This window comes from Macaca mulatta, chromosome 6 (genome assembly GCF_049350105.2).
Source record: "Macaca mulatta isolate MMU2019108-1 chromosome 6, T2T-MMU8v2.0, whole genome shotgun sequence".
Classification (NCBI taxonomy): Eukaryota; Metazoa; Chordata; class Mammalia; order Primates; family Cercopithecidae; genus Macaca; species Macaca mulatta.
In genome coordinates, this window is record NC_133411.1 from 141,166,484 (window position 1) to 141,189,419 (window position 22,936).

Sequence of the window (22,936 nt, forward strand, 5' to 3'; positions counted from 1 at the left end):
CTGCCCCATTACTCCACGCCACCTCCCCACTCAGGGCTACATCAATTCTGGGCACTCTCCTGGATTGTCCTCCAGGTTGACCTCGCCCTTAGCCTGAGGTTGTTCTTGTCCAAATCCTTCCCTCTCATTCTAGGCTCAGGCCCAACGACATTCCCAAGGTTGTCTGCTCTTGCTGGAGCCTGCCAACCCTGCCTGCCCACTGAAGAAAGAGCACCATGACTTCTCCTGACCTTGGACAGACCTGGCCGCATAGAGAAGGCCTGGGCATCGTGCCCTGAGCCACTGGGTGTGGCCTTGAAGGCAGCAGAAACAGAATTCTTCACCTTCCTAAGCCCCCTCATGCCCTCCCTGCCTCCCTCTGGGTCATGTCCAAAGGGCAAGCTAAGATAATAATTCCTGTAACTGTGGTGTTGTTAACAGCAAATGTTTTTTAATGCCTTCTGTGTGCCAAGTTCTCTGCGTGGTGCTGGAAAGACATAAATAAATAAGACGGACACAGCCCCTGCCCTTATGGATGACGCCTGGACCCAGCCCTGAGCACTCAATATATATTTATGCAGAGAAGAAGAATGCGTGAAATAAGCAGTCTGGTTATTCCCAGCAGCACAGACACCTGATGGATGTGCAGTAAATACGTGAAGGCCACCAGGGCAGGGGTGATGTGTGACCTGGCCACCACACATCCCCACCTTGAAGAGGGCTTCCAGACCCTGTGACTGCCTTATGACTTGATATTCCAGCACGATAGGGTCTCAGCAATGCAGCAATCTCCCAGGACCAAGGCCATTACAGGGGGAAAGGAAATCTGAGGGCTTCCTTAAAGAACTTTCAGGAGAGTTGGAGAAGCCATAGAATCTCCAGCTTGTCTGACCTGCTGCCTAGAACTCAGTGTACCTTACGAGTGGGTTCACAGTATGGCCCCTATGAAGGGCCACCCCCAAACTCCAGATACACAACCTGACCTGGCATCTCCCCTGTGGGAAGGCACAGTCAGAAGTAAGCCTCTGATGTTCTCTTAAGTCAGGGATGTCATCATGAACTCATGTGAGGGATGACTGGCCTGGATGCGGATCCTGCATCATTGCAATCTGTCCAGAACGCTGCACGATGAAATGGGGAAGTTTATGGACCAGATTCTAAAAAAGTCATCCAGAGTCCCCACCCCACCTCCACCTCCAACCCTGTGACAGAAGCCTTTGGAGATGGATTACACTGCCCAGAGACTCAGGGGCCAGGAAGGTCACACTCAGAAGGACCACTTCACATTCTCCCGGACAGAAGTAAACGGGTAATGAGGGAATTTCAGGATGGAGGCGAGGAGTGTGGGCAGTCTTTGGGATGCAAAATTGGGGGAAGCAAGCAAAGTATGAAGAGGAGTTTCAGGAATTCACTTTGGGATGCATTGGGCGGAAGCTTCCACAGACCCCTGAGGATCCCGTTCCCCAGCAAAGGTCTGTACGGTTTACATTCACCAGGACTCTTGGAGCCAGGCTGACAGGCCTCTGACCACAAGCCATGCTGTATACCAAACCCTCGGGACAGCCAGTGATAAGGGATGGCTGTCCCCCACTCTCTACCCCATTTAGTAGGGTTTAAGTCCTGGGAAACTTCTGGCCTACAGACATCAGAGAGACCATGCAGTGACCAGCTCTCCTGCTGGCCCTTCCACCTTTCTCCACTTGTGGTCTAAGTCTGCATGGGGCTGAGCAGAAACCTCCTCCACGACAAAGTGATGGAGAACAGCACAGTGGCTGGTGCTCTAATGGATTCAGACATGCGCCCACACACACACACCCCAAATGCACTCCCATATACACCCTGCTACCACACACCACTTGTTTCTCTCCCAGTGAAGAGATAGCAGCATCTTGCCTCCCACGGAGGCACCCACATTCTACCCTGAAGGGCCACTCCCTTCCTTGGACTGCCCTAGGTTTGTGCCTCTCAAGCAGTTCTCCTTTTTGGGGGTTGTCAGAGACCCAGCGGACTCATTTCATCCCACCACCTGTGAGGAGCCCAAGAGCAGGGTCCTTATCACAGCTTGGCTAAAAGGACACATAAGGTTAAGGATCTGGGCTAAATGAGAGGCCTCCACAGGGTCTGGAAAAGTAAATGGTGTCGCCCTGATGTAGCCAGACAGAAGGGCCCGGAGAACCGGAGGGAGGTCAGTGGGGCCATGGCATCTGCATTGGCTGTTCAAGTACATCCCCGGAGGATAATGGTTGGGAATGGAGAGAAGACCTTGGAGAGAGAAGGGCCCAAAGTGAAGAGCTGCATATATTTCTTCCCTTCACACTGCACAGCCACAACCCCAGCCGCTGCAGCTGCTCCTTTCTCAGGAGACCTGGGGAAACAAAGCTCCTGGCAAAGGAGGAGGGGAGGGGGCTGTGCAGACAGGGAGGTGGCCTTCGAGGAGCCTGCAAGCAGCAAGAGAAGACCTGAGTGTCCTGGGGAAGTAGGGACACCTTGCTTCCAGATACAAGTCAGGGACCACCTCTTCCAGGAAGCCTTACTGGCCTCCACAAACTAGTCTGAGGACCTTTCTGTGCCCACTCCCATGCTTGGCGCTGCCTGCTGTCGTCTTGGGTCTGCGTCCCTGGCCCAGTGCTGCTCAGGCCCCTGGTTCAGAGGGTTCTTGGTTCAGAGGGCTTCTCACACGGGAGGATGGGCCGCGGGTTTGCCAGTCGGGCCCATGAGGAGGTATCTGAGCTGGGCGTAGCCCCATCCCCCAAGTGGGCCCTCCATCCCTCCTCCGGCTGGAGCACCTTCCCTAAAAGCGACTTCAAAGGGCCGGTGTCGACAGCCGGGTTTGGGTCCGCGGACGGCAAATCCGAGGACCGAGCAGGATCCAGGCCGTCGGGGCCGTCCGAACTCGGGGGTCTCAGAGCTGGGCGGGGGTGCCGGGTTGCAGGCAGCCGAGGCTGAGGGCGGATCCTCAGAGCCCCCCGAAGTGGGAGGGTCGGGCCGGCCGCGGGGCCAATCCGGGCGCGCAGGGAGCGGGGGCGGGGGCTGGGACGAGGGGGACCGGGGCGGGCTGGCCGGGGGCGGGGCGCGGCGTCCAGGCGGCGGCGGCGGCGGCGGCGGCGGCGGCTCCTCAGAGTCCGGTTCAAGCTCCGGCTGCGGCTCCGGCCCGCGATGCCCCATTCCGTGACCCTGCGCGGGCCTTCGCCCTGGGGCTTCCGCCTGGTGGGCGGCCGGGACTTCAGCGCGCCCCTCACCATCTCGCGGGTGAGTCTGGCGGCTGCGTGGCGGCAGGGCGGTCCCGGGTCTGAGACTCGGTCCTCGCGGTCCGCCCGGGACCCAGATCCCCGATGTATCCGAGGCTTGAAGGCGGAGGGTGGGCCTGGGTGCCCCGCATGCTGTAGAGGCGGCTTCCAGGCAGGGCAGGCAGCCGCAGCCGCCCTCCTCCCACGCTGGGCCTGTCTGCCAGATCCCGCGGAGAATCTCCCAAGAGTTCACTCACCGACCTCCCCGCTGGCCTCATCTGGGGGAGCCACTGTGGACCCGGGAAGGACCCGCGGAGATGGGCCAGGGGTCTAGACAGCTCTACAGAGGCCCAGAAACTTTTCACTCACCCCTGCCTGAAGATCTGGGGCAAAATGATTTAGAATCCCCCCTTCCCCTATCAGGGGTCCCTGCTGGCAGAGCTGGGTGACCCAGGGAGGTCTGGGGTCCTGGCTGAATCTGAGAAGAGAAAGGTCCATCCGCTTCCCACTTTGGGCATGAGTCAGTCTCTCATTCATGACCTCAGTCACCCTAAGGGGAAGTGACCAGGAGGAATTCTGGCTTCCAGGGGAAAGGGAGACTTGACTGTGAAGTTGTGAGACCCCTCCCCACAAGACGACACAAAGCCTAGGGTCAGGACAGCCTCAGGCCTGTTCCTCAAGTTTCCCAGGGCCCTGCCTTGCCCACGGAGAAGGAAAAGGAGCGGGCACAGCCCTGGAGCCTGGCTAGTCTGAGCATAGAGGAGTGGAGGAGGTGACTCAGGCCCTGTTCAAGGGGGTGCCTGTCTAGGGGAGACAGGATCCTGGCCCAGCCTTGATGTCCTCGTGTCTGGAGGGCCAAAAGAGAGGACTCAGACCCTGCCCTTGGGGGGCCCCAGCCTAAGGGACAGAAGAGGAGAGAACCCAGGCCCTGCCCTTGGCGGCTCTCAGTCTGGAAGAAGCAGAGGAGATGACCTGAAACCATCTGACGGCCATCCCTTGCTCCTACACAGGCTCATCTTGTCTTTGGGGGCCTGTGTCAGAGGCACAGAGAAGCACCTTCCCCCACCCTACTGCCACCTCTTGCCGTGGGGGCTGGGCCAAGCCGGCTGGGCTTTCAGAGACTTCTCTCCAGTTCTTGGGAGGGGGTGGGCACCAGGTGGAGCATGGAATCATGGAGTCCCGTTTCTGGGGGCCAGGGTGACAGGCAGGCCCAGCTGTCCTAGGAGGCTTCCCACATCTGCCCTCACTGCCAGGTCCCTGGGGCTGAGTGAGGTGGGCCTTCAACACATCCCAGAGCCTTTCATCTCCCTCTTTCCTATTGGATTCCTGCTGTGTGTGTGTGTGTGCAAGCCTGTGTCTGCTTGTGTGTGTCATGCTGTGTGTCCGCTGAGGGGGCTGGTGGGGGCACTAAGCAGGCTGGCCAGGCACCCTGGGCGTGAGGCCGCTGACAGGCTCAGTGGCGGCGGCTGACGGCTGCAGGCGGCAGGGAGCTGAGACATCTGTTGCCCACGCGGCTGCCTGCCCGCGGAGGAAAGGCCTCCACACGTCACAGCCGTCACAGCCTCGGCTACGGCAGCAGCAGCAGCAGCAACGGCCTTGTTTGGAGCTGATTGGGGATGCAGGCCCCAGGCAGGCGGGCAGTCTGGGAGAAGGTTTGCCAGGAAGAGCCTCCCTTGTCCCCCAGAGTCACATGGCAGCAGCTCAGGCCCTAGGAGCCAGGATGGCTGAGGTTGGGTTTGGGTGGGATCTGGGGAGATTTACAGTGCTGGGGAGGCACAGGCCACAGCTTGCCTCGCAGGTACCTCCGGGGCAGGTCTACAGGGACTGAAGATATGTGGGAGTGTCTTCACCAAGGGGGCTCAAGATCCAGCCCCTCCCTTGCTTCCAGGACTTCCCCTACCCAGGACCCAATAGGGAGGGACAGCCTCACGCAGACAGGGAGGAGGCTGTCAGCTTGGCAGGGCTGGGGGCTTGCAATCTCAGCCGATGAAGCCTCGGGGAGTCCCAAGAACATCATCTGGGGCTCCTTCCCCACAACCTATAATGATGGCTGGCCTTGGCCAAGCATCCAGGGTGTGCCAGGCCCCACCCTAATGCGTGTTGTTAACAGCTCCCTCCAGTCCCTGGAATGAGCACCACCTTATGTCCAGCCTCCTGTGGGGGCTTTACACGCTCTGATTTTCTCAAGTAGTCCTTACAACAGCTTTTAGAAGTAAGGACTCCCTCTGGCCTTACATAGATGGAGACCCAGGCACAGAGAGGCTAATGTAATCGACCCAGAGAAGCAGAGTGGAGACAAGAGGAATCCAGGCAGTCGAGTTTGCTGTGACTGTGTAGGACAATGTGGCACCTGGTTCTGACTTGGACTCCTAGCCCACCACAACATCTAGACTGGGTGGATCAGGGGCTGGGAATGCAGCCATTACCGGTGAGGGGCTGATTCATGCCCTCACCGCCCACCTCACTTCACTGTTCTTGTCTCTGTTCCTTCTTTCTGTTTATCCTGTGCTTAGGAGCTAGAGGGATCGGCCTGAATTCCACTCTGTCCTCTGACTTCCCTGCTTAGAGCCCTCCATGGTTCCCAACCACCCAGGAGAAATGCCAGCTTCCCACCCGGGTGTACAAGACTCTGCAAGATCTGTTCCCTGCCTGTTCTCTGACTTCATCTCTTCCACTCTCCCCTCATTCGTGATGCTCAGGCCATACAACCTTCCTTCTACTTTCTCTCCAGATGTGCCATTATACATGCTGGTCCTTCTGCCTGGAACACTGTCTCTCCCTCGGATACCCTCTTTTCCCTTACCCCTTTTGGAAGAAAAGTACAGGTGTTAAAAGCGTAGTTTTAAATTTGGAACCGGGTGGCCTGGATTGAAATCTTGATTCAATCTTTTATCAATTAACTATCCTTCTGTACTTCTCTGGACCTCCATTTCCTGATCTAGGAAATGGGCTTGCCTTCAGGATTAATGAGATAATGCATGTCAAGGTGGCTGGGAGAGTCACAATTTCTTGGCCTCACGCCCTCTCTGACCAGAACTCCCCTAGCTCAATAGAGCTGGCAGCATCCCAGCCACCCCTGCTTTCAAGAAACTTCCTCCGCCCACAGAAGCCTGAATGCACCCCTTGTGCTGCCTGAGTCATCCTGCCGCAGTTAGCCGCCCCCTGAAGAAAGACTCCTCTCCAGTGTGGGGACTAAGGCATGGCACCCCTCCCCCAGGCTTCTCTTTCTTCCTCTGTAAAAAAGGGATGAGAACAGCCTCTGCCTCACCAGGTGGTTGAGGGCTTGCTGTGAGCTAGTTATGGGTAAAGCATAGAGCCCAGGCCCTGGCACAAGGCAGGTATCCATGAAGGGGAAGAGGCGGAGGAGGGCCTTGAGGGGAGGGTGGGATGGTGCCAAGTGGGTGTCTCCCCCAGGATGACAGGCTTGCACAGGTGCCCGGGCCCTACAAGTGAACATTCATGATTGCCTGGTTGGCTGAGAGTGTCATGCTTCAGAAGAACGTTTCCTTGAAGCGCCTACTTCAGGGCAGGTCAGCTTGGGCAGTGCCAACACCAAGCCTCCAGCCAAGGAGCTGCCAGCACCTCAGCTTTGTCCACTCACTACTGAGACCTGGCTGAACTGAGCCTAGCTGGGCTTCCAGGAGTTCCCACCAGTAGGAGCTCCCACCCAAAAGAACGAGGTCACTGGCAGCTTTTGAACCAGCTGGGCACTGGCTGGAGAGGCTGGGTAAGAAATCTATTTCTAAAGGCTATGTTGGGGCCAAGGCAGGGTGAGGGGTGCTCCACTGCCTGGATTCCCCTGGGTTGCTTACTTAGGTATCTCTGCGAGTCTAACTCCACTCCCCATCCTAGCCTTCTTCCATTGACCAGCATTGTAAGAGCTTCCAAGTGTGAACACTGCTTGACCCTGAGAGGTCAGTAGTGGCACTGAGGTAGCCTGAGTTCCTGTCCTGCAGGGGAAATAGAGCTAGAATTCTGACCCCCAAGTGCAGGCTGGCAGCTGGAACTGGATGGCCCTGGACTTGCCCAGGGAGGTGATGTTCAGACCTTCCCATTTTAATTACAATGAAGTATTAACATGAACAATGTAGGGGGAAAGGTGGTTATGGGAGCACACAGGGTAGTGAGATCCCAGAGAGGCTCCCAGAGGAAGTGGCGTCTATGGTGAGATCTGAAAGATGAGGATGTGGGAGTCAAAGGAATGTTCCAGGTAGAGGGAACAGCTTTTGCAGAAGTGTGGAGGTGAGTGACATATGGTACTTCTGAACACCCCATAGACATTCACATGGTCTGGACAGAGTGTGGGTGTGGAGGTGGGGATGAGAGTTGAGATCAAGCAAGTAGGAAGGCAAGATCACTAAGGGTTTGAATGTTAGGCCAAGGGGTTGGTCTGCCTGGCTGGGGCCTTGTCTGTGTAGGGTATCTGTGACACGTCCATGCTCTGTATGTATCTGTGAGCACATATGTCTCCATGTGTCTCTGTGGCCCCTGCATGTCCTTGGGCACACATGCAGGCTGCAAGAACAACATCCACTTGTCCCAGCCCAGAGGAAGCCCTTCTCGTATATCCTCATGCCCTGCCAAGCCTCCAGGTGCTGGAGTTGGAGGTGTTTCCAGCAAGGCTTCAGCCAGGCTACATGGGGACCTCAACCAGCCTCTCGGCTTGCCCATCCACAGGCCATGCTGGTAGCAGGCCACACTGGCTAGGTTCTGAGGTTGGAGGAGGCCTAGAGTAGAGCTTGCAGCAAGGCCACATCATGACTGTGCCCAGTCATCTGGCTTGTCTGCCCGCAGGTCCATGCTGGCAGCAAGGCTGCATTGGCTGCCCTGTGTCCAGGAGACCTGATCCAGGCCATCAATGGTGAGAGCACAGAGCTCATGACACACCTGGAGGCACAGAACCGCATCAAGGGCTGCCACGATCACCTCACGCTGTCTGTGAGCAGGTATGCACAGGTGGGCTGGGCTGGGAGGATGGCGGGACGAGGTGGGCAGTTATGGGCAGCCAGCATCTTGGGTGAGCACAGCTTCACACAGCTCAGCTCCTGGGCACCCCATCCAGGAAGAGTCCCAAGGAGTAGTACTTTCATGGGGTCCTGGCAGACACTGTTTAGAGCTGTAGCTTAAGAAGGGAAGAAATCCCCTTTTAACTTAGACTAGAAGTGTGTTGGGGCACTTACAGCAAGTGTTGCAGGCAACTGAAATAGGACCTTGAATAGTCTCTGGGACATTTGTTTCAGTCCTTTCCCCTCCCCTGAGTGACCAGTGTGATGACCGTTTCAAAATAGTTTCTTGTGCAACACCTCATTTAACCCTCATTTACCAACTTAAAAAAGGTAAAATTTAGTGTAGTCCCCACTTCACAGATGAGACAAGTGAGGCTCAGAAAGGTTAGAAGGTGCTTAAAGTCACATAGAGAGGGAGTGGGATAGCAAAATTTGACCTCAGGGCTCTCTCCTAAGACTACAGACCCTTTACTTGGCTGCTGACCACTCCTACCAGCCCCACAGCTGCCCTGCCACAGCTGTCCCCACGGTGGCCCACACTCTGCCCTGGTTAAATACGGATTTGGGAAAAGTTCGTGCTATGGACTGTGTAATGCTGTGCAGCCGATCAAGAAGGGAGGACAGGGGGTTGCCAAGCCCCATCTGTGCCCCATAAATGGTCCTGGGATGGAAGGTCCACTGGGGGTGGGGGTAGGGGGACCCAGCCTTGCTCAGGTCCTGGGTCTTTACTCTGAAAAGCAGTTGGACTAAGCCTGGCTGAGTGGGGTCTCCCCACTCCCCTGCCCATCTCGATCCACAGAAGTCAGGCATAACTTATCAGCTCTGCCATGTTCACTGCTGATGGGGACTTCCATGACCACCTGTGGAAGTGTGTGGGCAAAGCCTCCCCAAACCACAACACAGCTAACCATGCCTCTGAGCTGGCAGGGTGGGAGGTGAGCCATTGGCTTGGAGCCATTAAACATAGTGGAAAGGCCTGTGAGGTCGCCCCTTTTTGTGCTTGGCCCATGGCCAGATCGGGGTTGGGGTCAGGGCCCCTGGCTGTGCCCGTGGCACTGAGTGGGCCCAGCTGCAAGTCCAGGACCTTGTATGCTCTACCTGGCACATGGTGAGGATGCTCCATCTTTGGAGTTCAGCAAAGCTGGTCCTCATCCAGCCTCTGGAGCCTTAGGTGCCCAGATGACCTCTATGAGCCCGGGTTTCCTTTCTCATAAATGGATCACATTCATCACCCTCCTCCAGACTGAGATACAGGCTGGATGGGGGAAATGTCAGCACTGCTCTGCCCATGAGTGGCCTCTGAAGCCTCCCCGGCTTGGCTGGGATCCTGGCCTCTGACTCACCTCCAGCCTTGTCTCTGTGTGACTGAACAAGGGCAGCCCTAGTGGTAGTGGAGTAGTGGGGAGGAGTGCCTCAGAGGGGGCCTGAGTCAGGAGCTTCCCAGAGTGTATGATGTCAGGGGAGGGTGGTGGGGTGGAGGTCCCCCTCCTTCTTTCCTTCCTTCCTTCCCCGGTCCTTTGTTCCAAACCAGGCATGGATGGAGCCAGAGGTCCACTGACCTGTTCCACTCTGGGCATTTCAGCCCCAAAATGTCACTGGCCATGGAGCAGATGAGAGCACATTCTCTACTATTACAGAGCTGGGTTGAGAATTAGGCTGTGCTGACACATAAAGTTACCCATAAAAGAGAGAGAGGCAGAGAGAACTCTGCTGTGCTCCAGCAAGTGATTTAATGTCTCGAGCCCATAACTTCCTCAACCAAAAATAGGGACCATCTTGTGATCTGGACACTGAGTGATGATGATGTACCAGGCCTGCTCAGTCAGAGTGAAAACCTGAGTCCTGCCCTGCAGCCCCCATCTCCAACCCTCACGCATGCAAACTGTGGGGAATCAAGACATGAGGGCCACCTTGACCCTCTGAGCCAGCATTTCTTCTACTGGACACTTTCCCACCTGCAAGCTTTCTGACTCTGCTCCCTATCTTGCCTGCTATGCCAGGACCTATGCCTGGGCCCAAAAGACACTCCCCCGCCCCCACGACACACACCCACACAGCAAGGGCTCTGCACAGAATCAGCCTGTTGAGTTGGCTGGAGTGAGCTACTCTGTGCTCTCACTCCCACGGTGACCAGCTTCCCTACCTGCCCTCTTGTGTACAGCGAGCTCTAATCCCCCCACAGACTTCCCCATAGAATGAAAAGTGTATCAAAGGCCCAGCTTCCCCAATGGGCTTGTTTTGTTTTGAGCCCAAAGCCAGGTATCCAACAATCCAAGCAAAATCACACTTCCTGGGCATGTTCTATAGGTCCAGGACCTTCCTGACATCAACTTCAACACTGAGGCCACTGATGGAGTCCCTGTTGTCCATCACATGTGGCCCAAGGTACCTTTGCACAGCCTACTCTTTGCCTGTCATTTTGTTTAAAGAGCCCAGACTGTGATGGGGGTTGACGCATGATTAAGCCTTTCATTCTGATCTGATGCATTGGGCCACATTAATGGCTCTGGGTACTTTGTGCCCTTTGACCCTTAGATGTCAGGCTTTTACTGCTCTTCTGGGCAGAGCTTCAGGGAAGTTTAAGGCCAAATAGCCACACAAGATGTCCCACTTTATCCAAGAGAAGCTCTGAGTAGGCAGAGGCCACAGTTAAAGCTGTGAGTTAGGGTAGCCACTTGGGAGCCTGCTTGAGGGGGCTAGAGACAGGGACTATGGGGCTGGTGTTGCCCTGGAGTAGCAGAGCTCTAATACAGAAGGCCTGGAGTAGAGAGGTAGCCTCCAAGGGACTAAGGAATGGGCAGAGGCAAGGAAGTGCAGAGTGAGTATGGACCATAGGTGTAGACAGATTATTAAAACCCTCAACTGAAGGGGCAGAAGTGGCAGGGGTAAGCTACTATGTCAGTAGTGAGACCTCGAGAAGCCTCAGGAGGCTTCGTTGGGTGAGTTGGAGGACATTATTCCCCTTTGGTCTAACCAGCCTCACTTCACACCCACCCACCAGTCCAGGGTCCATGCCCCTTCCTGGCCTGCCTTCTCACAGGGCTACTGAGTGATAGGGCTGGGCCCTAGGCATGTAGCCTCTCGGCCTGCCTGCCCTGCCTATGGCAGGTTTACGATGTTTTTCTCCCTCCTGAGTGGTGTTTGGCTTTTGGTTTCTATGGCGAAGCAGGAATTTCCTAATGGCCTGTTTCCCATCTGGGCTGGGCAGACTCAGTGATGACTCTGCCGGCAGCAGCAGCGGGAGGAAAGACACACCCCTCGGAGCCTCCATTCCACCTACCCCAGAGCTGATGGACGCCTGACCCCACACCCCTCCAGAGGCATCTACGGATGCCCAGAGGATGAGTGGATAGGCTTCTAGCTGGTCAATGTGTGAGGCCTGACTTGCAGTGCTGTAAGCTGGGCCTCTTTGAACTGAGCTTCTGTAGGCCACGAAGAGGGTGGAAGATTAGGGAAGCCACAGGGCTTGTCCTGCAACCTCTCCAGGAACAGACCAGAGAGGGACTGGGCAGCTGATGGGGGCAGAAGCATATAGCCCTGCCCCAGGAGGATGGCAGCTAGAGTTGTGGCTCATTGCCACAACAGTCACCATTGTGGTACAGGGGAAAGCACTGGAGTGGTGTCCTTCTACCTGCAGGGCACAGCCCAGAGCCCAGCCCCTCTTGATCCTGGCTCCCAGGCATGGTGGCCTTGGTAGGAGACATATCTGACCATCACAATTTCTGCCACAGGCCTGAGGGCAGGAGCTGGCCCAGTGCCCCTGATGACAGCAAGGCTCAAGCACACAGGACCCACATCGACCCTGAGATCCAGGTATGTACAGACACTGCCTGGCCTGGCCTGGCCTGGCTCAGAGTGAGCCCAAGGCAGAGGGGCCAGCATGCAAGTTCACCTGCACTGAGTGTCCTCACTGGGGCTCTCAGATACCCAAGACAAAGACTGAAGCAGAAATTTTCTCTGGACCATGCCCATACCCCATCCCATGTTCCTCAGATGATGAGCACCTGCGTGGCTCTGTCTCTGCTCCAGACAATCCTGGATTCTGGACCTAGGTGCCTATGACGTCCAGGAGCTGGGCTAGGCCTTGGTTTGCGGCTTCCACACAGCCAGCTGGAGTTCACTGTGGTGCCCAGTAATGCCAGACCATTAAGAAGTCACTGTGCTTATAGCAGGGGAGGTTGGTGGCAGTCTCAGGCTGTGGAGTGACCTCAGGCTATGGGACACTCCTCTGGGTGCCCTATCCAAGCCTGAAGTTCTCTCCTGGTCATCCTGTGGTGCTTCTAGCAGAACTCAGGCTGCAGGCCTGTTTGCCCAGTCACCTTTCTGTATGTGATAAGAGTCATATCTCTGGTCCTGTCCTCAAGAATAGTGAGGGGATCAGGCTGTTCTAGGGCCTTGTTTTGCCATGGCATGAGGAGTAGCCAAGTGGGGATGGCTGAGGTATCCAGAGCCATCACTGGGCCACAGAGTTTGGGCAAGGAGACTGGGATGGTCTGTGATGGAGCCAGAACCATGGGACCCAGCATGTGGGACCATTGCCTCCTGAGCCTGCCTTTGTCCACCCTCTCAACATGGAAGAAAAGGGGCCAAGGCAAGGAGAGGCTTCACTGAACCAGAGGGAAGGATGTGCCTCAGCTTCTCCCTCACCATCTACCCCAATCCCATCTTGCTCTATTCCCTACCCTGCCTGGCTGGCATCTCTGAAGCCAGATGCTTACCACCTTCCAGACAGTGCCCATTCTGGCAGGGGAAAGGGACTTAGAAGTTCTGGGCTAGGGGAAGCCAGGGGCCAAAGGAGCCCAGAGTAGTCACATGACTCAGACAAGGAGTCAAAGAGGGCTTCCTGGAGGAAGGGGTATTGAAGCCAAGACCTGAAGGCCTAGGAATGGTAAGGCAGGCAAAGGGGTATAGGGAGAGGAAGTGTGGCCCAGAGGTGAGGTGTTGCACCACAGGTTCAGAGAAAAGAAAGGTCCAGGGGAAGGGAGGGCAAGGTGGGAGGAGTGAGAGGACAGAGGTGAGAGATAAAGTGGTGGGGCAGGACCACAGAAAGGTTCTTGGGCTTCTCTATCCTGGACCTCAGCTGTTCTTACAGGGATCCACGGCCACATCTGTGTCTCAGAAGCTTGCTCTGGTGGCCCTATGGACCCCAGGCCTTAGGGGCAGGGGTACATGTTGGCATAGACAAATGAGCCAGGCTTGCCATGGGCCAGGCAGAGGGGAGTAGCATAGTGCAGGCCCCAAGCTCATGCATGAGGCCCAGCCTCCCTCAGAAGCAGCAGTGCCAGGATGGATATGACGGGGTGGGGAGGGGGTTCAGTCTTCCAGGAGAGGCTCAGGGCCGGTGGGCCTGGGAGGCTGGCGACTGTAGAGCAGCTCCCCCTGCCCCCACACTTATTCTCATTGACTCCCTTGAAGACCAGGCTGCCAGTGGCTCACACTGGAGAAGGAGGGAGTTTCCATAAGCACCAGGGCAGCCCCTCAGCTGCTGCCCCACTTTTGTACTTAAAAGGTCATGGACTCCATGGGTGGTGACAAAAACACTCCCACCCTGCCCCTGCAGGGCTGAGTCCTTACTAACACAGACACAGGGCCCATTGTCCCCATGCTGCTCCCACCCTCTGCCTGAGTGGGGGTGTTGGGGAGGGGGTGGAGCTAGCTGGAGCCATTGAGGAGGAGAAGGAAACCACAGTTGGCCCTAGGACCAGCACAAGGTGCCCTGGCACACATCCCCGAGTGGGATGGGACAGGGCCAGCTGGAACTTCAGGCCCACCTTCCCTCTGGGGCCATAGGAGAACTCCTTCTCTCAGGCCTCCTGCGGGAACACAGGAGGTACTTGGCCTAGCCCCGGGTGGAGGAAGGATGGTAATAAGTCAGGGTTTTCTGGAGGGAATGGCAATTATGCTGAGAACCAGGTGATAGGGAGAAGCAAGTCAGGTGGAGCAGGCAGTCCTTGCACACTCAGCCTGTCCTCCCCAGACCAGCAGAGAGCTAGAACTGAGCCTCTAGGAGGTGGCACCTGCTCATCTGGACTCAGCGCCTGCCTCCAAGTTGAGTGTCCCAAAGCAGGTAGTTACCCCCATCCTGCTGAAAAATCCACTGAGGCTTCAACAACCAAGTGGGCAGCAGGCTGGTTCTCAGAGCAGAGGAGCATATGGTACGAGGTGCACCACCCACAGAGGGGGAAAATCCAGGACTGGGGGCCCAGGAATTCCCCTGACAGCCATTCATCCAATGAGTATGTGCTTTGTGCCAGGCACTGTGCAATTGTCTTATTTCATCGCCACAAGGAACCTGATGTGGAAAGCATCACATTCCCCAGCTCATAGATAAAGAAACAGGTTCAGAGAGGTGAAGTGACTTGCCCAGTTAGGGGATAACCCTGGGACTCAAAATAAAACTGAGGTAGCCATGTGTGTCCTAACCACAGAGTTCAGGCCTAGAGAGGCAACTGCATGGGTGGCCGTGGGAGGGACAATGGCTCTGTTGCCCTGCAGTGGACCCCTCCACCCTGCTGGGTAGGGGTGAGTGAGGGCCTCCTTCCTCCCAGTCCCAGTCCCTCCAACTCCTCCCTCCCACCAAAACCTCCACCCAGAGGCCCAGCCCCACCCCCACTGGCCACAGCCCATCTGGTCCCCATTAGAGGCCAGCCCTGCCTGCGTGCCTGCCCGACAGACACATGTGTGAGAGCGCTCAGGTTTCTCAGGGGTTTTTGTTGGGCCTGATGTGAATAAGGGTTTTCCTGTTGCTGCTGCATTGATGGGGGCCACCTGGGCAGTAAGACCCTCCTGTTTGTCTGTTGGGGTGGGGGAAATGGAGGAGGGCCCACCCAACTGCTGGTCTGCCTGTTCCCCAGGTTCCCACCATGCAAAAAGTAGGGGACAGTCAGGGCAGAACCCCGCAGGCTCAACTATGCGTCAGAGCTGCCTAAGTCCAAACCAGGGCTCTTCCCACTACGATAGGCATGTTTTCCTGTCCACACTGCGCTCTGTGTCCACACTGTAGAGCAGAGGAGGTTTACATGTCACTCCCAGGCTGAGGCTAAGACCTACCCATGGCCTGGACTCAGAAGTCATCCTAAAATCATGCTGCTCTGGCTGCTAGCCCAGTCTCAGCCATGGAGGCCACCATGGCCATTCCCAGGGTGACCAGTGCTGACTCCAAGTCTCTGTAACCATGTGCGTGTGGTTAGTTTTATGTAGGAAGATTGGCAGGTGCATATGTGTTGTCCTTATGCATGTGTGTGTCTTTGAAACATACTTGCGAGAGTCTGCATGCCCCTGTTTACATTGCTGTGGGTGTGCTTGTGTGCACTTGCAAGCTGGGAACAGCACAGCTCTGGACTCTGCAGGGACAAAGATCCCCAGTCCCCACTCAGACCCACACACACAGAGATACTGCCCTCTCCTCATGGCTGAGGGGGCAGGTTCAGGACACCCCCCAAAATGTTTCAGCCATGGGCACCAGGCTGGCTGTGGGGTAGTGGGGCAGAGAGCCTTGAGCCCTAGCCTGGTCTCTGCCCTTCATCTGCTGTGCCTGCAGAAGGCTACTCATTGTGGCCTGGAAAGCAGGAAATAGGGGACAGGTGTAGGCCCAGAAGGGGCTGACCTGACAATGGCACTCTTGAGCCTCAGCCTGCCCAAAGGGCCTTGGACACATGACAGTCAAGGACCCTTCCTGGCTGTAGGACAAGAGTTACCTTTTTTAGTTCCCATCTGTGGGCCCACCCAGTACCCACCACAGTTCAGGCAGGTGAGAAGGCTTGGCACCAGGGCCACTTCTGCCAGAAGGCCATGTACCCTGCTGTAGCCACACTGACCTTAGGCTTCTTGGGATAGGCCTGCCCCAGTACTGTCCCTTCATGAGTGGTGGTGGGCAGAACCACTGCAGGGCTCACAAGCTCAGGCTGAGTCTCAGCTGCTCAGGTTTTTGTGTCTGACTTTCCAAGGACATTTCTCATTTCTGCAGGGGCAGAACCAGTCCCCAGGCCCAGTCCTACCCTAGAAATCCCTTCCCTGACTAAGTACCACGGGCCAGAGGTGCCAGAGCAGAGGTAGCCAGCTGGCATCCACCACCTGGCACAGCACAGCAAGGTGGAGGTGGGGTGAACAAGGAATGGCCAGAGGCCAGAGGGTCTCCCAGTGCCTTAGGCCTCTCTCTCATAGGACGGCAGTCCAATAACCAGCAGGCGGCCCTCAGGCACCGGGACTGGGCCAGAAGATGGCAGACCAAGCCTGGGATCTCCATATGGACAACCCCCTCGCTTTCCAGTCCCTCACAATGGCAGCAGCGAGGCCACCCTGCCAGCCCAGATGAGCACCCTGCATGTGTCTCCACCCCCCAGGTAGCACAGAGATGCCTTCGGTGCCATGCCCAGAGCCCATCTTAACCCTTGATCCCTCAAATCTCACCCAGTCCCATCCTGACCCCTGACACTTGATCCTTGGGTCTCAGCTGGTTGCATTCTGACTCATAAGCCTCACCAGACCCGAGTCCACAGAGTGAAGGCTGGAACTGCATCCCTTCCTCCTCTACTTCTTTCTCCCTCCCAGCGCTGACCCAGCCAGAGGCCTCCCACGGAGCCGGGACTGCAGAGTCGACCTGGGCTCCGAGGTGTACAGGATGCTGCGGGAGCCGGCCGAGTCCGTGGCTGTGGAGCCCAAGCAGTCAGGCTCCTTCCGCTACTTGCAGGGCATGCTAGAGGCCGGCGAGGGTGGTAAGACGCCTGCCACCTGTCCCCACTTGCCTTCCCACTCCTGCAGTGCCCAGGTTGCCCCCTAGCGACCCCACATCCCTCCTCCCAGTCACCTGCCCTCCTCGGTCTCTGCGGCCCGGTCCCACACCCTTGCTGCACCCTTGCTACGCCCTCGTTTCGTGATTCCCACTCCACCCCCTGTCGCTGCCCCTCACCCCACACCCGCTAAACCCATTCCCCAGTCTCGGTGCCGATGGCCCATCCGGCGCCCAACCAAACACCCCGCAGAAATGGAGTTCTGACCTCCTTACCCCGTTCATACCACCTACGCTCCGGGTTTCAGGGGAGCGGCCCGGGCCTGGCGGACCCCGGAACCTCAAGCCCACGGCCAGCAAGCTGGGCTCTCCGTTGAGCGGCCTGCAGGGGCTGCCCGAGTGCACGCGCTGCGGCCACGGCATCGTGTGAGTACCCGCCCCCGCTGCCCTTCCCGGACCCCAGCCCTCCAGGGCCCTGGATGCGGGCGCAGTCGCGAACCCGTCAGTCACTCGACGCTGTCTTCCCCGCATCAGGGGCACCATCGTCAAGGCGCGGGACAAGCTCTACCATCCCGAGTGCTTCATGTGCAGCGACTGCGGCCTGAACCTCAAGCAGCGTGGTTACTTCTTTCTGGATGAGCGACTTTACTGTGAGAGCCACGCCAAGGCACGCGTGAAGCCGCCCGAGGGCTACGACGTGGTGGCGGTGTACCCCAACGCCAAGGTGGAACTCGTCTGAGCTGGGCCCCTGCTCCCGCCCCTGCTTCTTAAGGTCCCTACTCGGCCGGTGTAAATATGTTTCGCCCTGTCCCTCTAATAAAGTTCCTCTGCTCCACCTTGAACCTGTCACCTGGCCTGCCACCCTGCTGCGTAGGCCATGCATGGCTCCCGAGTGCAGAAGCATCTGCTCAGATGCCAGGAATGTCCTAGGCTCTGGGTGCAGTGGTGAGCAGGATGGGTACTATGCTGCCCTGAAGGGGGCCACAGCCTGGGTGGAAGGCAGACCTGAATCACAACGGGGCAGCTCTAGTAATACGAAGGTGAGGTCTAGGATGCTGCGTGAGGCGCGACGACAGGAGGTATGACCTGGGTGGGGTCAGGGAAGGTGTTAGCTGAGAACTAAGAGATGAGGGAGGCACGAACTCTACACGGGTGAGGGGGGGAACTGTGTGTGCAAAGGTGAGCGGGGTGTGAGAAAGGCCCCTGTGGCCATCATCGACACTAGCGGGGTGGGGGTGGGGGTGCTGGCAGCCTCTGGAGCGATTGCTCCCCTGGAGAGCGTGATTGAGCGTGGAGATCACCTGGGCCGCCGCGGGCGGTCTGCACTTCCTGGCATTCTCTCTTCCAGGTTTCTTTCACCCAGGAGCACTTTATTCTACCCAGAGACCCCCTTTTCTTCCCCTTCCTCTCTCTCCCACCAGGGGGCGCGCTTAAATTTCCAGACGGAGACCAGAAGGAAGGTTTAGAAAGAAAAGAAGACTTGCCCAGGGCAGCTTTGCCCTCCAAGAGGCTCCCTCCTGTCTCTAAGTCAATTCCACCCCTCCTTGGAGTCCCGGCTTCCACCCCTTCTCGGAGTCCTGGCGTTTACCGGGTGGTGGGTTTGCCTTGGGCCTTTCATGTCCCGGCTGCACACATCGTCTGTGAATTGTGGCTTGTTCACTCCCAAGGATGAGTCCTAGACTCCGGGTCGCGTGGATCTACCCTCTAGTTTACTTGCTCGGGACGAGAAACTGACTCGTTTTATTTAGTGCCTGTTTAGCGAGCCCAGAGTAACATACATTTGTGCTGTTTTCAATTTTGTGCTATTGCAAACCACAAAAAAACTTACCAATTCACATTCATCATCAGCAGGAGACGTTTCCTTGTGCTCCTGCCAACTCAGGATATTACGTTTCTTTTTTCATTTTTGCCAGTCTGTTAAGTAAAATATCATATGCAGTTGTTTTAATTTGCATTTCTCTGATTACCAGTGATGAGCATTCAGTCTTTGAGCATTTATGGTGTGTTTGCTGGGTGCCTAGCACTAAGGGAACAGAATGGTCCTCACTCTCAAAAGAGCAGTTCTTGTGTAAGTTACCCCAAACCCTTCACAATTTTTTTCCGAGACTTATTTAACTTCTTCTTAATGATTGGTAGGAACTTTTCCTAATTTTGTACGAATCTTTGTTACTGGATTCTGGTCATCTAATTCCCTGTTCCTGTGTAATTACTACTGTGTTGGAGTTTAATAGCCAATCTGTCCTCCTTGTTGGTCATTTACAAACATGTCAAAGCTATACTTGTACATTTCCAGTTGCCAGAATTTGAGACTGCATGCTTCAGGTTCTGGAAAAGCAAACCTCTTTGAACTGTGACCAGGTTGCCCTGAATCTAGAGACTCACTTGGGAAGAACTGGCATTAGTCTTTTCCTCCAGAGAGGACTGTGATCTGCACTTACTGTGCATTTATTCAGATATCGTGTCTGTGTTCGCTTAAGTTTTTATTTTCCTTTCTTCTCATAGATCTTCTGTTCATGGTTAAATTTGTGCTAGAGATCCCTTCTAAAGGCTCCTTTTGCCTCCTCGGTTCGCTGAAGGAGCACAGTTCAGGGCAATGGGCAGGTGCTGATAGAGCAGTGAGGCAAGGTGGGGTCCTGGTCCTGCAGGTGACCCCAGACCATGTCCGGTCCTTGTCTCTTTTTGCTTCCGAAGGGGTCAGAATGTGTGCGGCGAGGCCCTGAGGGCGCCCCACCGTGGTGCTGCATAGGCGTGTGCACACACACAGTACACACATGCTCCCCGCAGCCATACCCAAATAGGGTGGGGCAGTGGAGGAGTCTGCCCTTGCCTCCCCACCCTGCCTCGGCAGACTTGATCCCAGCCCCACCCGGTCATAAGTGGGAGAGGAGAGGATGACTGGCACCCTGGAAAGTAGGGAAGCACTATTAGGCACAGGACAGGGTGGAAAAATACCGGGAGCCATGGGCCCTGGCCCCCACCTCTCATTCCCACTTACCCGCAGAAACTCGACTCTCCCACTGGCTACCTCAGATCCACTAGCCGCTGGTACTCACCTTAATCCCAGGACACGCAATAACCCCTTCCCCATGCAGGAACTGCCCACTCAGAGGCTCCCTGCCACCGTAGGCTACCCCGAGATCAACAGCTCCACCCCTGAAGGGTTGCAGCAACTACAGCAGCCCCTGCCTGGGCATCCTGGTTGGGGGTGGCTTGGAGGGCAGCTAAGGGGAGTGACATTCAAAGCTGACAGCCTCATTTGTCCTTTCCCCAGCTTCAAGGCCCAGCCTCTACCCAGTCCCCCAGCCCACCTCTTCTGCCCAGGGCCCCTGAGTGTAGTAGACCGTGGAAAGTTTGGGACAGGGTCCTCATGGGACAAGGTATGTATGGCCCAGGGTCCCAGTACTGAGACACGGGACATCAGAGTCTCTCTCCAAGAGGGGGAACCAGATCCAGGATCCCAATTCAGAGTGCTCCAGGCTCCAGCCTACCTGGCTAGAACCAACTTTCATTGCTGTCCCCAAACCTGCTACATCCCTCCAACCCCAGGGCCCAGTTCTTTACCTCAGGGGCTTTCAAACCAGAGACACGGATATCATCCTCTACACCCTCACACCAGCCATCACATCCTACCCAGCACTGTGTCTAGGATTTTGCCTCCCAAGCATTTTTAGACCCATTTCAGGGCAGCTGAAGGAATCTCTCACTCCCTTACTTCAACTCTTCCAGGGCCCTCAGGATGGAGTCCCTGGTCCTCTCCCTAAAATTTAAAACCTCCCTGACCTCAGGGCCCTCAGGATGGAGTCCCTGGTCCTCTCCCTAAAATTTAAAACCTCCCTGACCTCAGGGCCCTCAGGATGGAGTTCCTGGTCCTCTGTCTAGCATTTAAAGCCTCTCTGACCTCAGGCTGCTGACTGCTTTGTCTCATCTCCTCTGCTACAGCAGACAGTCCAGTCCAGCATCTTCTGAGCTAGTCCACCTTTTCATAGCCCTCAGACCTTCTCTCAAGCTCAAAATGCCTTTCTTATTTTGTCATGGCTCAGCAAACTCTCACTCACTCTTCAAGGCCCAACTCTACTGCCCCCTCCCCTAGAGGAAAGCCTTGGCCCTCCCATCCCTAGGGAGAGTTAATAGTTCCCATCCACATGCCCTCCATCCCATCCCTTCCAGTTTTGCCTGGTGCCTCTGGCACAACCTGTTATCTCCTTAGTCAGACCCTGACTCAGATTTACCTCTGTCCTGCCAGACTCCACCCAGGCCAGGAACTTGGAGGTAAAGGGGTCCTGGAGAAGCACCCACCCTCACTCAGGCACACAAGCACACACATCCACTCACACATACACTGGGCTTCCCTTCCTCCCACTACCTTTCACCTCACCTCCCACATCAGGTTTCTGCAAGCATCCTGCCTAAGTTCTCAGTGGGAGGTAAGTCTTGGAGCAGGGGTCTTCAATCCCCAGGCCCCAGCCCATGGCCTGCTAGAAATTGGGTTGCACAGCAGGTAAGTAGCTTACAAGTGAGTGACGCTTCGTCTGTATTTACAGCCGCTCACCATTGCTCGCATTACTGCCTGAGCTCCACCTCCTGTCAGATCAGCAGTGGCATTAGATTCTCAAATTCTAGGATTCTAGGGCTCCAGGAGTATGAACCCTATTGTGAGCTGTACAAGCAAGAGATCCAGGCTGTACATTCCTTATGAGAATCTAATGTCTGATGATCTGTCACTGTCTCCCATCACCCCCAGATGGGACCATCTACTTGCAGGAAAACAAGCTCAGGGCTTCCTTCACCATACATTATGGTGAGTCGTATAATTATTTTATTATATATTACAATGTAATAATAATAGGAATAAAGTGCACAATAAGTGTAATGTGCTTGAATCATCCTGAAACCATCCCTGCCCTCCATACATGGAAAAATTGTCTTCCACAAAACCAGTCCTTGGTGCCAAAAAGGTTGGGGACTGCTGTCCTGGAGGGCACCCGCTCCCTCCTGCATCCTCAACCTCAACTCACTCAGTCAACTAAATATTTATAAAAGGTCATGCACAGTGGCTCAGGCCTGTAATCCCAGCACTTTGGGAGGCCAAGGTGGTGGGATCACTTGAGGCCAGGAGTTCAAGACCACCCTGGCCAACATGGCAAAACCCCATCTCTACTAAAAATACAAAAATTATCCCGGTGTGGTGGCATTCACCTGTAGTCCCAGCTGCTCAGGAGGCTGAGGCAGGAGACTTGCTTGAACCCAGGAGGTGGAGGTTGCAGTGAGCCAAGCTCATGCCACTGCACTCCACCCTGGGTGACAGAGCAAGACTCTGTCTCAAAAAACAAAACTACCTATTAAGAACCTTCTATATGCCAGGCATTGTGTTGTACACTAGGAACGCATTTTGAACGAACATGTAAAATAACTACAGGCTATAAGCAGTACTATCAAGGAAATAAAAAAGGCATTACAGTAGAGCATAAGGGATTCTCTTCATATATGGAATCTGGAAAGGCCTCACAGATAAGGTAACATTTGGGCAGAGGACTGAGGTGGTAAGATAGCATCTGTGCAGGTATATCCGGGGGGATTACATTCCAGGCAGAAGGCACAGGAAACCCTAAGGCCCTGGGCAAGCAGTGACTGAAGTGGTGTAAGTGAGGTAGCTGGAAGTAGTAGATGAGGTCATCAGAGAGATGTGAGAGAGAGAAGGCTGTGTTGGCCCTTGTGAGCCACTGTTCCATGGATAGCAGGACTATGCAAACCCAAAGACCGAGGGAGCTGAGAAGCCAAAGAAAGAGGTTAACAAATCCAGTTTCTCAGAGAGAAATATATAAGAGGGACTTATGAACAGAAGTGATGTCTCGGGTGGCTGCAAGACTGAATCCTGACACCAGCCATCCAGAAAGTATCCTTTATATAGCAAACTCTTAGGATAAAACGTGTGCAGCTGGTCCCGTCTTCAGACTTTCTTGCCAAGACTTGTGACCACTGGGGAGGTTAGATAAGCA

At 55.7% G+C, this 22,936-nt stretch overlaps 1 protein-coding gene across 2 annotated transcripts; it reads left to right on the forward strand.

Annotated features, from left to right (window-relative positions):
* Positions 1-3,096: 3,096 nt before the first annotated feature.
* Positions 3,097-17,838, forward strand: PDLIM4 (PDZ and LIM domain 4). Of its 2 annotated transcripts, NM_001257803.1 has the most exon segments (7): positions 3,132-3,228; positions 8,001-8,152; positions 11,944-12,025; positions 16,376-16,554; positions 16,763-16,926; positions 17,249-17,366; positions 17,475-17,838. In NM_001257803.1, coding segments are annotated over 7 exon segments (993 nt in total). In that variant the 5' UTR covers positions 3,132-3,135; the 3' UTR covers positions 17,680-17,838.
* Positions 17,839-22,936: the final 5,098 nt, after the last annotated feature.